This window comes from Malaya genurostris, chromosome 3, assembly GCF_030247185.1.
Source record: "Malaya genurostris strain Urasoe2022 chromosome 3, Malgen_1.1, whole genome shotgun sequence".
NCBI lineage: Eukaryota > Metazoa > Arthropoda > Insecta > Diptera > Culicidae > Malaya > Malaya genurostris.
This window is the reverse complement of record NC_080572.1, coordinates 230094624-230112160: the sequence shown is the minus strand read 5'-3', so window position 1 is coordinate 230112160 and position 17537 is coordinate 230094624. Positions and strand designations below refer to the sequence as shown.

The 17537-nt window shown below is 40.1% G+C and overlaps 2 protein-coding genes and 1 non-coding gene across 4 annotated transcripts in view; 1 reads left to right on the top strand and 2 right to left on the bottom strand.

Moving 5' to 3' along the window:
* LOC131433709 (coiled-coil domain-containing protein 102A) overlaps nt 1-1813 on the top strand; it is a 46252-nt gene extending 44439 nt beyond the window's left edge. For both annotated transcript variants that reach the window (XM_058600257.1, XM_058600258.1), the window contains one exon: nt 1172-1813. In XM_058600257.1, the coding sequence (XP_058456240.1) occupies nt 1172-1180 (9 nt within the window). In that variant the 3' untranslated portion in view covers nt 1181-1813. The remainder of the gene's footprint in view (nt 1-1171) is intronic.
* LOC131433708 (collagen alpha-1(I) chain) lies at nt 1797-16214 on the bottom strand. Its single transcript, XM_058600256.1, has 9 exons — nt 15611-16214; nt 7590-7690; nt 7427-7527; nt 7265-7363; nt 3561-7207; nt 3302-3501; nt 3120-3245; nt 2880-2953; nt 1797-2824 (listed from the first exon to the last, which is right to left on the bottom strand). Exons 1-9 carry the CDS (start codon nt 15677-15679, stop codon nt 2058-2060), a joined length of 5184 nt encoding a protein of 1727 aa, XP_058456239.1. The 5' UTR covers nt 15680-16214; the 3' UTR covers nt 1797-2057.
* Trnav-aac (transfer RNA valine (anticodon AAC)) lies at nt 15436-15508 on the bottom strand. The gene has a single exon. It is a non-coding gene; the product is annotated as a tRNA-Val (tRNA).
* Nucleotides 16215-17537: the final 1323 nt, after the last annotated feature.

Genomic DNA, 17537 nt, shown 5'->3' with positions numbered 1-17537 from the left:
AGCCCAATTCGTTCAATTCCAGCATGGTTTTCATCGACTTGTGACACGGTGCATTGTCTTAATGAAACAAAACTTTTTTCTTCTTCAAATGAGGCCGTTTTTTTTTAATTTCGTCCTTCAATCGCTCTAATAACGCTATATAATAGTCACTGTTGATGGTTTTTCCCTTTTCAAGGTAGTCGATGAAAATTATACCATGCGAATCCCAAAATACAGACGCCATAACCGTACCGCCATAACCTTACCGGTCGCGTGCAGTCCACTCAGCTGACTGTCGATTGGACTCCGGAGTGAAGTGATGGAGCCATGTTTCGTCCATTGTTATATATCGACGAAAAATCGGTTTCATTTTTATATAACAGCTCCAAACACTGCTCAGAATCATCAATTCGTTGTTGTTTTTGATCGATTGTGAGCTCACGCGGCACCCATTTTGCACAAAGCTTTCTCATATCCAAATATTCGTGAATAATATGTCCAACACGTTCCTTTGCTATCTTTAGGGTGTCAGCTACTCGATCAACTTCACTTTACGGTCATTGAAAATCATTTTGTGGATTTTTTTCACGTTTTCATCGGTAACAGCCTCTTTTGGACGTCCACTGCGTTCATCGTCTTCGGTGCTCATATGACCAGTACGAAATTTTGCAAACCACTTACGAATTGTTGCTTCGCCCGGTGCAGAGTCTGGATAACACTCATCAAGCCTTTTTTGGTATCGGCGGCACTTTTTTTCATCAAAAAGTAGTGTTTCATCAACACACGAAATTCCTTTTTTTCCATTTTTTTCACAATAACAAAAGTAGCTTCACTCAAAATGCAAACTAATAATCAGACAGCTGTCAAATTTATACACGTATCTTTTGAAGGTTGGTACTAACTGAAAATGGTATGGATTTAATTCTAGTGGCGCCCTCTCATAGAAACGATACGAACTTTTCAGCCGATCTGTTAACTTCTTGAAGCTCATTTTCCGGATGATGATATGAAAACCAAACTAACAAATATTCTAATTGGGATTTCGTAATAATTTTATGCATGTTAAATTTGACTAATTAAATGTAGCTACTTTCCTAAATGGCTTCACAGTGTAATTAGCTTTAAGAATTAAACCCTCTACAGCCTTTGTTCAAATCTTTGAATTCTGCTCTCTTTCAATCCTCGTTCACAGACTCCGTAATTACGGCTCAACTAGTCTCCTGTCAGCTAACGATGACAACAGCGATGATTGAAGTGCATCATACTCTAGTTCTCACCAGATGAGTGGAAAATGCTGTTAGGACAAAACAAAATTTTCAACAAAACGAAAATCATCGATTCTCATTCGTATACTTACTATACGGTATACTTACTCAACTTACAATTTTATTTGTATTCGTGTAGCATTTATGCCTGTTTCACATTTGTGATATGTCATATATACATTTTTAAACGAAAGTTTTGCGTAGCCATCACGTACACTCGCATTGCCGGTTTGTTGATTGGTTGGGACTAAGTATTAGCAATTTCGCGACATAGTATTTATATCAAATCAATGCGAGAAGAGTAACACTAGTTCAAATGCACTACAAAACAAAACTCAAATTTAATCATTGGCATTGAAAAAAGTGACATGCTTCGCACCAGTTGCGCGGCGACTATCCGGTTGGGATCCCATTTGTCTTGATTTCTAGTGACCTGTTGATTTTCTCAAGAGTTTAGTGTGAAGCATTTAATTGGAACCGAAAGTTTAACTTTGATAAGCTCAGAACATTAAGTGTAAACGTAAATCAAAATATATAAACCAATTCGAACACTTCTTTTAAGTTGAAAATTGTTTTATTTCACTATCTTTGGATCACTAGGTTTGGTACAGAAACATTACAAACAAATCGTTGACTACAGCCTAACTGACGTGCACAGATGGGCACATTTTGGCGTTTATGTTGGCAGTTGTTAGAAATAAGATTTCCAGCTTATGTTAGTGTACTTTAAGAATATCTACTGAAATGGCAGTTATGTGAGTTGTTTGGTTTGCTTAGGCACTAGAACGATCTTATCTTTCACACTCTACTATTCTAACACTTCCCATTGGTCGGAGGTTTCGGTCGGCAGATTTTACTTCGGCCAGTCGCTCCGTAGACAATGTTACAGGAGAACGTAAAATAGCCGCACGTAGACGACTTAGTGTAGTACGTTGATTCGTAGTTTTTACCGGGGATCGCCGGTACCTTGCTGTTCTCATCGATTCCGGTGACTTGTTTGGTCACCGATATGTAGCTGTCTGGATTCTGTTGTTTGTTCTCCGTCGCAATACGATTTCCTGTCGAGTCCAAGTGCTTCGATGGAAGGTAACGGGTATGGTATTTAGGAGTAGAGCTTGTAACCTGAACAGTTGTTGTCGTTGGATCAGCACCGGTAGAACTCTGTCCACCGCTGATGCCAGTGAAACCTTCGGGGACTTTTTCACTCGATGTCTCGTGGACAGTAGTTTTTCCGTTTTGTGTTTGCACGAGTCGGTACTTTTCCAAATCTGATATGGAAGTTACTTGCTTCTGGCTAGACGTATTTTGTGAAAATGTTTTTCCATTTCCATTGTTTACATTGTAGTTCCGATTCGGACGGACGGTTGTAGTCACTGACGAAGACGGGACGGTAGGGGGAGGTAGCTCTACGATAGTGGTTTTCTTTTCTTCGTCGTCATTGGAAGTTCGTCGGGATTTAGCTTCGACTCCTATCGGGCCACGGTCTGTAGTTTCATAGTCCTCTTCTTCATATTCTTCGTCTTCTTCTTCATACTCGACTTCTTCTTCTGGTTTCGGAAGTATATTATGGAAGTCGGTAACTGTTAATGATATTTAGAGGTTATATGCGTTATTTATGGAGTACTAGAAACAAACCTTGACTTTGCTGGGAAGTTCGCAACCTTAATCCGTTCGGATCCACAACGTCTGACTCACGTCGAACTGCAACACTGGTGTATTTTGTGGTATGGTTGTGTGTGTTTGTGATTGTGTGCCAGAAAGAGAAAAAATATACGATTTTGTGAGTTTCGATGTGAGTGTACTGTTATGAATGAGCCATGCATGTTATGTATGTCATTTGTATTCTAATGGTTACAAAAATCGATGCAATCGTACCCGTTATTGGTTTTGCCGAACAATCCAATCGAATGGAATAGCTGTTTGCCCTTTTCCCGATATCGCGATACCTGTTCCTTTGTTCCAGAGGCAGCCTGGGCAGCTCCGTGATAGGAAATTCCAAACCTTCGGAGAAGATTTACCGTTAGTATATGTTTCATATTACAGTTATTGATACATACTTGAAGTTTCCGCTAATCTGAGACTGACTTTGCCCCGAATGGGCTCCAGATTGAGCGGATGCTTGACCTCCCCCATTGAAAATATTCTGTTGACTGTTTTCTTCCGCCTGTGGCCGAAAACCGATCTGTGCCTGAGAGGAGGTCTGACCAGGACCACTAGACTGGGCATCCGCTAGACCACCTTTCTCATTAGCCACAACCTGCAATTTAGTGATTTAGTATAATACTTTCTCTATTACTGATCGATTTCGTTCATTACCTCCGACTGACTTTCATGCCCTAATCCTCCACTCTGGGAAGTTGCCGAGGTTCCACCGGTTTTTGAATTAACCTGCACTTGAGACTGCGATTTACCGACCCCGCCGGTTCCCTGGGCAGAACTTAATGCACCTTCCTTTCCTCCGGATACTTGAGCCTGAGCGGCTCGGTCGGAATCGCTGGTTTGAGCACTGGCACTGAAGGAACCAGTTCCATCATACGTACCAGATACTTGAGTCTGTGCTGTACCGCCGTTCTTACGTCCCTGTGCACTAGCGATAACTTCACCATTTTTTACTGATGATTCGGCCTGTGAGAATGAATCATCATCATCATCAGCTACTTGAATGCTTGCTGGTTCTCCAACACCAGTTGATCCAGTTCCTGTTCCTGATCCACCTTGAGCTAATGTGCTTGGATACTGATCGATCGAAGCAGGAGACTGTCCAGATGGATATCCTCCCGTAACATGCCCCACGCCCGTTCCCGTTCCAGGATACTGACCCACACCTATTCCTCCACCAGTACTTGGATGTAGGCTTGCTCCACCGGGGTATTGCCCGGCACCTACTCCTTCAGGATATTGTCCAGCACCTGTTGAAGCTGTTGGATACCGTCCGCTATCACCTACTCCCGGATAATGTCCAGCTCCCGAAGCAACTGGGTATTGTCCCGCACCTGTACTAGCTGGATATTGGACAGCTCCACTACTACCGGGATATTGGCCACCACTTGGATACTGTGCGCCTACTGGATATTGTGTTCCCCCACCAACAGGATGTTGATCAGCCCCAGCCCTGCCTGGATATTGACTGACTCCTGTAGCATCTGGATATTGTGCTCCACTAACGGTACCTCCGGGTTGTTGACCAGCACCAACTCCTCCTGGATACTGTGCACCACTTGGATATTGCGGACCACTTGGATATTGTGCACCACCAGGATATTGTGCTCCACTCGTATATTGTGCACCACCTGGATATTGTGTTCCCCCACCACCTGGATGTTGGCCAGTTCCACTAATGCCTGGATATTGACTAACACCAACTGGTCCACCACTGCCTGGATGTTGACCGACACCGGCACCTCCTGGATATTGACTTACACCAGTTCCACTAGCTGGAAGCTGTCCAGTGGCGACTCCTCCTGGATATTGACCGACACCGGTACCTGACACTGGATATTGACCGACACCGGCACCTCCTGGATATTGACTTACACCAGTTCCACCAGCCGGAACCTGTCCGGTGGCGACTCCTCCTGGATATTGACCCGGATATTGGTCACCTCTGCCTACTGGATATTGGATTGATCCAACGCCTCCTGGATACTGACCGATACCACCTCCAGTAACTTGATGTTGTTGTCCGGTTGGGCCACTTCCCGGATATTGACTGGTATCTCCTGGATACTGTGCACTTCCTCCAGCCGGACGTTGGCCAGTACCGACACCTCCTGAATGGTAACCAGGGCCTAAGCGTGCGGGATGTTGTGTTCCCACATCTACTGGATATTGTCCACTGGTAGTTCCTGTACCTGTTCCGCCTACATGTTGGCCATGTGTTGTTCCGACGGGATACTTTCCTGCTTCAATAGGTGCTATCCCTACTCCTGTTTGTTGTACACCAGTTCCAGCTGTTAAACTTCCCGGATGTGGTCCAACTCCAGGTTGATATTGAGATGGTGCTGCAGATCCAGGATATTGACTAGAGCCCGTTCCAGTCGGATAATATCCAGGTACCTTGCCAGTTAAATCGGTATGCGGATACTGCCCTCCAGATACTCCCGGAAATGATGTTGTTGGATATCTTCCTGGTTGTCCTGGGTATATGCTTGGTCCACTAACTCCGGTAGGTACTGTGTCACCGGAAACGGTTGCTGGATACTTTCCGGGATATTGCCCTATCCCATTCGTAGTGCCTTGTACTCCAGGATATTGAATGGGTCCACCACCAACTGGATATTGTCCACTAATTATTCCAGGATAACCCGCTGGATACCATGCTGATCCAGGTCCACCAGTCCATTGACCTGCACTACTTGGTCCAGTTGGTTGCTGTCCTGTTGGAGATATTGCTGCTGGTATTTGTCCAGGAACAGGGTATTGTTGTTGTCCTGTTCCGGAGTGAGATCCTGCTGTGTGGATTTGTTGCGGACCTCCAGCTGATCCAGGGAGGTAGCCAGTGCCAGGAGCAGGTAAATGATGCACGGTTTGATGCGGTCCTCCCGTGCCCACTAATACTGTAACACCACCCGGGTGGGCATACACCGTTTGTTTAGGTGGTCCAAAACTGTCTGGTGGTCCAGGAATTATTTTTACTGGTCCTTGTCCATCCAAACGACTATCCGATCCGATAATAGTTTGTTTCGGACTTCCAGTACCTACTAGCACTGTAAGTCCTCCAGTTGGGTTGACAACAGTATGATCGTGTCCAGGTAAAGTAACAGAATGAGCACCACTATGATAGGTAGATGGCTGATCCCTTCTAGAGCTAATGTCTTGTAAAGGTGGTCCTACAATATGAGATTGTGGTCCACCAGTTACTTGCCCCGTTCCAGAATATCCAGGGCTCGTGCTTCCAGGTACAGCAGTTATTCCTGGTTGACCCCCAGGTTTTCCATTGATTATGTGTCCACCGAGAGCATCTGGACCTCTTGATTGACCGTTTCTTGCCGGGACTGTAGAACCTGGACTACCTATGTATCCTGGAGTACCTGGCGAGCTAGGTCCACCAGAACCTCCAGATACTCCGATTGTTCCAGGTCCTCCGATAGGTCGACCTCCTGGAAAACCAGGGCTAGCTCCCGGTGTTTGACTTACTGTCGTTCCAGGCAAGCCAACTCCAGGTGTTCCAATAACACCTGGGCCACCAGCTGTTCCTGTTCCTGTAGTAAACCCTGGAGCACCAGTTGGTAAGCCAGTAGTTCCTGCTCCACCATGACTGCCTATCGGACCAGGCCCTCCGCCTTGACTGCCTACTGAGCCAGGTCCTCCACCTAGCCCCGAGGGACCAGGTGTGTATCTGCCATCTTGTCCTGGTGATCCAGAGCCATAACGACCATCGTAACCAGGATGTCCGTCAGATCCAGTTGGTCTTCCAATTGAGTCACCATCACGTGAATGACTAGGGCCAAAATCTTGTCTTCCAGTTTGATCACCCGCGCCAGGTTGACCGTTGGTAGGTCTACCATACGAGTCAGTTGTTCTATCTATAGGTCGACCACCTGGGCCAATAGGTCTTCCAAATGAATCGGCACCTGATGTATAATCAACCAGTCGGCCATCCGTACCTATCGGTCTTCCAAATGAATCAACAGGGCCACCCGGCCTTTCTCCGCCACCTGAACCAGGTCTTCCTGTTCCAGGTCTTCCATTATAATCTTCTCCTGGTCGTCCACCAGGTGCTGGTCTTCCATAACTGTCTCCGCCAGCTGTTCCACCAAGATCAACTGGACGACCCACTATACCCGTTCCTGGCCTACCAAATGCATCCGTTCCTACTCCTGACCCGGATGCATCACCAGGCCTAAGGCCACCAGCAGGGCGTAAAATACCTGGTTGTCCAAAAGTTCCGAAACTATCTCCGCCGGGTCTGAACCCCGTGTCTCCGGTGCCATCATAAGCTTTTAGAGGATCTGGTCGTGAATCTTTAAATAAAATTCAATTGATATGCCGTCAGGATAGAAAATATCATACCAACATACCATACACATAGCTACCTCCATCTACACCGGTTCCTAAGCAGGAACTACAATCGCCTCCCATCGACTGACTTTGGGCTTGACCCATACCGTTAGAACCAACTGAAATAGTTCCCGTAACAAGATCAGATGACATATCCTTTTTCAAAAGGTACTCAATATTACCTACTACCGCTCGGGATCCATGCTGTGTCGCTTCGGCCTCCGCCTTACCGTCTTGACTATCTCCAAAATGTAAGTACTGCGATTGTGTTTGACCCCTAAAACTACAACAGGCGAAATATCGTGTCAGTGGGTAAGTTGGTCATAGGTAAGTTGTTTTACTTACGATCCCCTCAAACCATTGTTTCGTTTAACTCTACTCAGAGGACTATTTCTCGTGGCGTCAAAAGACGACCTTACGCCTGAGATTCCGGACACCTGTTCAATCTGAAACGAAATGAGAAATAATTAGATATATGAACCATGAAGTCATGTTTCGTTTCAGTCGGCTTCAAATATTATTCTATATTTGTACCCAACAAACAAGAAAATAGAAAAAGATTCATTAGTGAGATTACGAATTTGAATTCTTGTAACCCGTTTTATGTATCGCAATGTCTGACTACCTACATATATGAAAATTCTACGAAGGACTTTTCAGTAGCGTATATTGCCAATATTTCGAGTTCTCTGCCAAAATAGTTTCAGAGGTTAATTACCCGCAGTTCAATATAAACTGCTAGCGTACTGACGAGTCTAAGACGAAACGTAAACGCAATTCATCAATAATATAAAGAAGAGATTTTCAAGTTAATGTCAATTTCGATTACAAAGAAATAAATTCATTTTTTTAATAATTGATGGTAACATCCTTTTAAATTTCAAAATTTAATTGATTCATCATTCCGTTTTAAAATTGATATTACTAGTATTTTGCTGCGCAATATTGAATCACCACGGCTTAGCATTTAGCTGTAAAAAGTTGTTAGCTGATCCCATTGCACAGTGGTCTAAAACGGGAAATTAGCGTGACAAAAATATTTTCACTATTAAATATTAGTTGTTTGTAATCAAATGGTGCTCCTTTTGATGAAAAAAGTTACTAGGGTGGTCCTCATTTAGATTGAAATCTGAAATATAACTTTATTAATTGAATTCAAAAATGATTTTGTTGCACAATAAAGTTGTAGGAAATTTTATTTTGAGCAATTTTGTTGAAAAAAGCACCTCTCTAGCTCTTAATTTGATCGAGTTACATCAATTTTCCCGGGTAAAAGTAGGGTGGCTCCTGAAAAATCACTTTTTTGTGTGTCTCATTTCTCGAAAGGACAATGTATGGAACACTTGTAGAACTAATTTGATAGAATTATTTTGCCGAAGGGAGTATGTTGATACGTTAAGGCGTTTAGGAGTTATGCAATGTTTATGAGTTTTTTAAAGGTATTTTTAAAACTAATTTAAATAAGTTAATAAAAATAACACCCTTCCGAATTTCTCTAAAATTTTTACTTATATTATGATCTTTCAGGAACAGCATAGGATACATTTTTATCGATCTGGCATCTAATGAATATTGATATTTTAACCTTGACTAGTTTTCGGTCTGGGCTTGGTTGGGCAAAATTGTGCGCAATGATTAGTTCAACAACTCTTCTGAAGACAACTTTTCCGTAGAACGTTTCACAAAAAAGTGATTTTTCAGGAGCCACCCTACTTTTACTCGGGAAAATTTATGTAACTCGATCAAATGAAGAGCTAGAAAGGTGCTTTTTTCAACAAAGTTGCTCAAAATAAAATTTCCTATAACTGTATTGTACAACAAAATCATTTTTGAGTTCAATTAAGTAAGTTAGATCTCAGACTTCAGTCTAAATGAGGACCACCCTAGTAACTTTTCTCATCAAAAGGAGCGCCATTTGATTACAAACGACTTTTGTGAAGACACCAACTACAAAAAACTAATATTTAATAGTGAAAATATTTTTGTCACGCTAATTTCCCGTTTCAGACCATAGTGCATTGATGCTACGGAAATGGAGAAAGCCTTTTAATGACATTTTCAACGGATCAGGGTCATTTCGCCGAAAGCCGTTTCGTCGAAAGCCATTTCGCCGAATCAGTCATTTAAAGATGACAGCGTTAACGCCCGTTTTGTTGACCTACAATTGTACTTCTTGAATAAAGATTGATTCATGAACCTCAGAACGGAGTTCCCAAGAAAACTTATTGACTATTAGCTACTAAGCATCAAAGCAATTGCATAGGTGTATGTGGTATTTTCCGTTTATTAAGTGAAAATGAAAAATATCAAATGCGGCTACGCCACATCATTTTGGTTCGTTTGCTGCCCGACCTCGCTATCGCTCGTTCGGACCTAACTTAAGCAAAGAAACCCAGCTTTGAGTACACCGGGCAAACGAGGCGGTTACAGGTTTGTATGCAAGAGGCCGCCTCTTCCAACGGCGGGTCGGCGGCCGACTCAGCTGGCGTCGCCTCGACGGCTTTGTGCTGCCGAGCCATCTTGGCTTCAGTTATGTGGCTGCGCCACATCAGTTATACAGGAGACATGACACTTTCGGCGAAATGACTTTTTCGGCGAAATTACCCTTTCGGCGAAATGGCATTCGGCGAAATGACCCGCTCCCGTTTTTTCCAGTGGGTCCTAACGTTGTAATCAAATAACATTTTGACAAAATCAACTTGTTTAACTGATTTATTTAGAGTTTACACAGTCTACAATCAATAAATTGTGCACGGAACGACCGAAATTAGCTCTGCGCCTAATTCGTATTACTGTTTTTTAATTAGTTGATTTTAACAACAAAATTTCCAAAATAACTATAAAATTAGTTAAAATTGAGAATTTACCTCGCTGAAAAAAGTCTTATTTTTAGAGAATGTGTTTAGTTGGCGAATATCCTGGACACAAACCAGCAATATTTCAATCCAACACGAAATTCTCATTGACAACTAATTTTGTTATTAAAATCAGCAAATTTGTTTCTATTAATCTTTCACCATCATTACTGAAGGACAGGACAAAGAAAACAAAAAATTAAATTGGTTTTATGCCCAAGTTTATTAGACAAAAACTCATGAGACGTGTCAAAGCAAAACAATCCATTAAAAAGCTAAAAAAGACAGTCTTGTTGAAACTGCTTGCAAATTGTTTAGATGTTTTTCGCATGTATTACGATATATACATATATACATTTCTAAAACGATATGTAAAAATGACGTAAACTCTTATTGGAAAGTGTTTTTATTCAGAATATGTGCGCATTTGAAGCGATTGTGCTTAATAACGTTTTTACGCGGAACAGTGAAGTGAGTTTCGAATGTTGCACTCTAATTGTATATGTCAAATGATGGTTTTTGTATCATCCAACATTCTGGGCTACTTGTATTTGGTTTTTGTTTCCGAGTGCTTAAAGTTTTTAGTGAGAGGGTCGATTTCGCGAAGTCGAATGAAGAAAACAGCGATTTAGAAGAAAAATTTTCAAAAAGAAGTTTATGTTTCGCTTATGTCTTTTTCTCCAACATCGTATTTATACCTGCCAATATAGAAAAGACAGTCGCGACTGAAAGTTTTTTCGGTAGTAGTGTGCCATCTAGTGGCTAGTAGTCATTACGGTGTTAACGTTTTTTCGGTGACAGAGCGCCATATAGCTGCAAATTGCAGAAACCAATTCAACCCTTTATGTTGGTTGAAAACAGCGTTTTATTTCTCTAATTCAACTAAAAAATTAGTTGAATGGATATGAAGTGTGCCTTAGCTAAGAAATGACAGCACGTTTAATTGATGAATTCAACTAAAACAATAGCCATTTCAACAAATATTTTATTATTAATCATAGAATTAGAATTAAAAAATCTAAATTTGCAAAAGTAAGATTTTTTTAGTTGTCTCAAAAAATAACTAACTAAAATCAGAAAATCAACTAATTTTTTCGCCAAAAAGCTGATTTCGGTCTTTCCGTGTGATGAAATTAATTCCAATACACCAAAACCTCCATTTACGTTACTTATATATGTGTATATGTATTGATATACGTACGCATGTGTGCAAATATTTGTATTTCCTAATACATATAAATATTGGTGAAGTAAAAGCGATCATTTATATGTATAAATATATACACATATACGCAAACGAGTGAGTGTGTAAGCATACATACATACATATATAAGGTTCGTAAATGGAGGTTTGAGTGTATATTCGCCTTCATCCTAAGTAGCAATATCACAGCAAATGGCCTAAACGGGGGATTTTGAAGGCCTTCACAAAATTTTTTTTCAAATGGTATCAAAATGTTAGAGGACCGATGGGTCAAATGTATCGCTTTAGATGAAGATTATATTTAAGAATAAAAAAGTTTTCACGATAAAAATCGACTTTTTCTTCGTTCGATTAAACACAATTCGATCACTTTCGCTATCTGTGACGGAAGTCTGTGTCTATCTATTTGTGACAGAAGACGCTGTAGTTTAGATCTGAAAAACTCAACCGGCGATAATAAAGATACAAAAATTCGTCCAAGACACTTTTCTTTAGCTTTCTAATAAGCAATTCCATACAAAAACAACCTTTATAGTTTATTTAATGACAAAAGTTAAAAAATTATAAACAAATAAAAAAATTCAATCTTGAGCCTTATTTTTTATTTTTAGTTGAAAAAAGAAGCCTTTGAGGAGTTTAACTCAATCTTGGCAAAGCTTCAGAGTGGAAAGATTACGGTTGCTGTCAGAGTGCAAGCGTCACGCGAAGCGTCAAGACGCGCGTGCGACCTAGTTTTGTTTGATTAAAGCAAACATGTCAGAGTGAATGCGGTGCAAAAACAGTACATCGCATTGAATCGTTTCGCTTCGGTCCGCGTTCCGCGCTTACTCTGACATCAACCTAATACTTTCGGAGCAGTGAATTTTTCAATCACGACCGGCAAGCGCGGAGCGTACCGCAGCGCAACTCGCTCGAATACGGGCTTAACCAGGGATACCAGGCTGTGTTTCACAGATTTTCAATTTTCTGCACTGATTTTAAAAAAGACACAGATTTTCACAGAATTCTGAAATCGATCACAGATTTTCACAGGTTTCTGAAATTGATTATAAATATTCATTGGTTTCTGACATCGATCACAGATGAGTTCCAAAAAGTTTTCAATTTGCTAGGGATAAGTGGAATTTTCACGCGACAGCTCATGGAGAAGGACCATGCGATGGTACTGGAATGGCACGTCGAGCAAGTTTACAAATGAACAATGATTGTCAAATTTCGACCGCGAATGAATTATACGAGTGGGCTAGGAAAGCATCTTTTCTATCCAATATTTCAGTCATATGCAAATGTTCGGAAGATTATGCAAAAGCAGCGAAATTTCTTAAAAATCGTTTCGAAAAATGTAAAACTATTTCTGGAACACAATCGTTTCACTATGTTGTGCCACACGGAGACAAGGAATTAAAAATAAAAGGTTTGAGGTTTTGAGTTTTTCTTAACCAGAAAAGTCAAATTGCAACTGTTTAAAAACTGTATGTCATCACTCTTTTATTACTCACGTAAATCCTTTGTCCCGAATCGCACACAAAACATGGTGGGGGGGCTTAGTGAGGTTCGGAGAAGAGGAGGGGAGATTTTTACATTTGTGTCGTTCAAATTACATTGCATTTGTAGATAGTTACATTTCTTTTGATATCAGTGGGATGGGTCGAGAAAAAAAGGGGAGGGGGGGGGGGGGAGGGGAGTACTACATTTAACTGTTGACCGAAAGTATTCATCTTTCCACTGTGAAACTTTACCAAGATTGAGTTAAACTCCTAAGGCTTCTTTTTTCAACAAAAAAAAGCAAAAAAATAAGGCCCAAGTTTGAAATTTTTTTATTTGTTTTTTAATTTTTAATTTTTGTCATTGAATAAACAATAAAGGTTGTTTTATGAAAATGCTTATTTTAAAGCTAAGGATAAGACGCACATTTCATGTCTTGGACAAATTTTTGTATCTTTATTAGATTTTACACTATAGGCTGTTGAAAAAAGGCTCTTTTTTGTAAACACGAAACTCTAAGAAATCATATCTCGAAAATTCCACGTACCATACAATTGAACTAAAAAAAAAATACGTGTCGAATATTTTCGAGTTCTCTACCGAAAAAAGAAAGTTAGATTTTGCGTGGAATGTCCCTTATATATTGATAATGAACCTTAACCACAACTGGTATTTTTTATTGTGGAAATGGAAAAGTGTGTTGTTTTGTGAAACTCGAATATCAATTTAAATCCATAATTTCAAAATGGCAAGTGACCTAGAAACCGACCGACAAAAACCCGGGAATTTTAGTGCAAAACCGGACAAATATTACTAGCCCAAATATCAGTAACAATTTTCAGCGTCATGATTTTTTTTATTCATAAAGTGAAAAGTTGGAGGCAACACCAAATTTTGCGTTTGAGCAAGAAATTAAGCAAAAGTGTTTAAACAACTTATTGTCCCATACAGGTTCTATGTTGAACAATCCTTTGGAAATTAAGCCAACGCCCCATGCTCCATCCAACGATTTTTCAGGAAGCATCAGAGCTTTCTTAGTTGTTATCAAAAATAGCATAATGTAAGTTCATAATGGAAAATAAAAATAATTTGAATGCTTCTGCTGGATGTTGGAGTTTGAGAATAAGTATACAAAACACTTGCAGAATTGTTGGCAAAGTCTCAAGATAACATTGGTAAAATTTTTAATCACATTATCAAACATTCTTTGGAGCCTTCGTGTTCCTAGTTTTGCTAATGATTGCTCTAATTTCATCAGAATTCGTCTCAGTAATGTCATATTGAGACTATACTTATATTATGCTCATATATGTGTGAGATATAATACATCGCTTTCGGTATGATATCTGTACCCTAGACGATTAAGGTTGTAGAATATTGAACTAATTTAATTAATCATTACTTTATTTGAAATCCGGACACTACAAATGCTACATTGATCAGGTTCTACCAGGTCAATTGTAGAAGGATTCGCCAAAGAAGATAAACTAGTTGGAAACAAACTTGGTGAGAAACCTGCGGATAGTTCATTATGAAGAACTCGCACTTTCTGATCTTTTTTCTGGTTATTCCACGGGAGATGATGTTTTTCTGCTTTATATTGTATTCTGAAAAAAGTATTTAGTTTTGAACTTTAACCTCTAGTGTCAGCCCTAGTGTGATTTGCAGCTTCTAAGAAAAAAGCTTAAGTATTTTCATTTAGGACCACTCCCTGAATCGGTCAGGGTTTTTTTTTCAAATAACATTAGCTTTTCGTTTGCTTAACGCTTTATGTTGATCTGGTAAGTTGTTCTGCCACCAACATAAACTGTTATGCACTGTTATTTTTCTCAATTAATAATTTATTCTCAAAACAGAGCTTAGAAATTCTGTTTATATGAGGATAAAAACATTTCATATATTTATTACAGTCCAATCTTAATTTATTCAACTATATTCAAAGAAAAAACTCAACCGATTTCCAATTGATTTTTTCTATTTCGCTGATACACAATTTCCCAACACCGATGATCGTACGTAAACACAAATCGGACCAAGTCGCCCACCCGCATGGCTTTGAATGGATTGTTAATTTCAACAAACCGACCGAATTCAGCAGGTCAAGTTCAACGGATTTTGAAGCATAAACATGAAGTTCGACGGTTGATTACGCCTGTTTCCGATTAAATATAGACTTTCATGGTCATTTCGGAAAACTGGCTCACCTTCTTTTGCACATTCTAACTACCAAGCAAACATCCGTCGAGTGCTTGCCGTTCGTTCTTATGACCTATTTGTTCCAAATGATGGGTACAATTTCTAATTCACGCTTGCAAGCGCGTAATCGCCCGCCTTTCTTATCATGTGTCTATTCAAAATTTGTGATTTGCTGGTCAAAGGATGAGAGTCGCACACGCAGCGGTCTGTTTGCAACAACTCTCTTGTTTCGCATCACCGAAATGGGGCTACTGTTCGTCATCTTTACTGAGCAGCGCGATTATCAGGCATTAGAAAAGTTTGAAGCGGAAGGAGAGATAATCCGTTAAGCCAATAGCAGCGAAGAAAGCGGATCAGATTAGTTTAATTGTTCTGTAAATCGAAATGAAGAATCCTTGAGCGGTATTTCATGCAATAAATCAAGGATAAAAAAAAATTTAAAAAAATTATCTGTTTCCGCCCGGGATCGAACCGGGGGCCTTCCGCGTGTTAGGCGGATGTGATAACCACTACACCACGGAAACAGGGATGGCATACGTAATCGTTTTATCGTTCATGTTTTTCACATGCTGACATATACTACCTGTTCATCAGCTCACTCCTGGTTATTGAGAATGGAAACTTACGTTTTTGAATTCCACTCCTTCGACCGTTAAACATAGCGTAATGAATAGTGCCCATTCGAAGGGCTTCATTTTCACCGTCTGCTATCGAACGGAACGGCAATGGAAGAGTGTTTGAACAGTAGTTTCCTTTTGGTATAACAGTTTTTTCCTGCCAGCACTTGATGCAACTTCGTTTGCTTATATAAACTTATATAACACGCATGTTACTTAGCATTCTTCTAACTTTGTCACTACCATGACGACTGTTTTCGCTCTCGCGATGGAACTATCTTCCGAATACTGAATTTTAAATAAGTATCAATGCACTTCCTTCATTCATATGTAACACTTGAACTGCCTCGAACACTTGAACGCCAGGCTTTGAACTTCAGTATAAAGTGTGGTGCCAAAATAGGCGACTAAGATTAAAATACACTTTTTTTAAGTGGCAGATAATGGTCCAGCACTCTGTAGCCAATGTTTGTTCTGCTCAACCGAAGTTTCCCCTCGCGGAGCAGCAGATCACAACACTTGAATGACCGCGCACCGATCACTAGATCCGATCCGAGCTTGGGAAATAAACGCGACCGCTCCCGGGAACAGTCCGACGACAAGTGACTTGTGATCTCTGGCGGTTGCGAATAGTAATCCATCCCCCCAGGCCCAGCATAGCTCGCCATCTGTTTCGGAATCCACATTGGAGTGTGGAGCTACTTTTGAGCGGGGTAGAGAACTGATGAGAGTTCCAGAGCATGATAATTTTTTGATGTTTTAATTGACTGCTAACTTCTTATAATGCACGGCACAGTGGGCCAAAAGAATTGAAATAGCGGATTTATACAATATTTCGTTAGAAATCCATGCAGACATATCCGTTTATTTTCTTCACGGGCTCAGCTCAGTACTTTAAACAGTTAAAATTGAACTGCCATTGCCACCTGGTAGTTCAATTTAATCCGCTAAGTAGACGCAATTTTATGTCTTACACACTTAATATTTTTCGCTGGCGAGATTTGCACAGCCGAGTACTCGGTAATCATCTCGGTAAAAATTAAAATTAGAGAGTCTCGTCAACCTCAAGTTAGACAAACGTCAGTTATTACCGAAATTGTCAGCATAAAGTTTATTGTATATTCGGCAGAACTTTTACTGTATGGTTCAGTAAGTGGAATTTATGAATTAGCTATTGAAAGTAAACAAAAAAAAATCGGTTCTATTTTTTCGAAATCAAAAATATTCAATGTGTGGTCAAGGGTTTGTATAAACGTAAAAAAATACAAAAGATGCAAAAACAATAATTAAGATAAATGAATTTGTTACCAGTGGTACTCAATGTCTCTACTTCGAAGCAAGAGCGTTAAAAAACCGCAAAACACAGTGAAGGCCATGCAAAAAAACAGTAAATTCTGAACATTCGTCTGATATTACCACTAGTCGTGACGTCTCGTAATTCGGCATCCCTTAATAACTTCTTGACTGTAAATCCCGTAATAACTTCTTGACAATATAAGCAGGCTATATAGAAGGCGATTTTTAATAAAAAAAAACAATTTGTAGTTATTGTACTCACTAAAAAGATAGTAGATTCTCACATCTTCCACATCTTCACTATTTCCAAAATACACTCAGTTTTTTCGAGTGATCATCGGAAAACTCCTGCAAAATATTGCGTTATTTTCTAACTGCTTCCCTCCAAACGAAAATGTAAAGCATAAATGACAGTTGTCTTGCCGAATTTCGGCAAAAGCTAACTCATATTTCGGAATTTCGGCAAACGTATTTGCGGATTCCGACATAATCGTAATTCACACTGATGAGTTCAGCAAAAAGTTATGCCAAATTTTGGCAAAAAGATGCACTTTGCCAAAAAATCAGTAAATATTTTAAACGAATTTCGGAAAACATAATATTGATTACTGAACAATCAGCAAAATTGTGTGTTACCGAT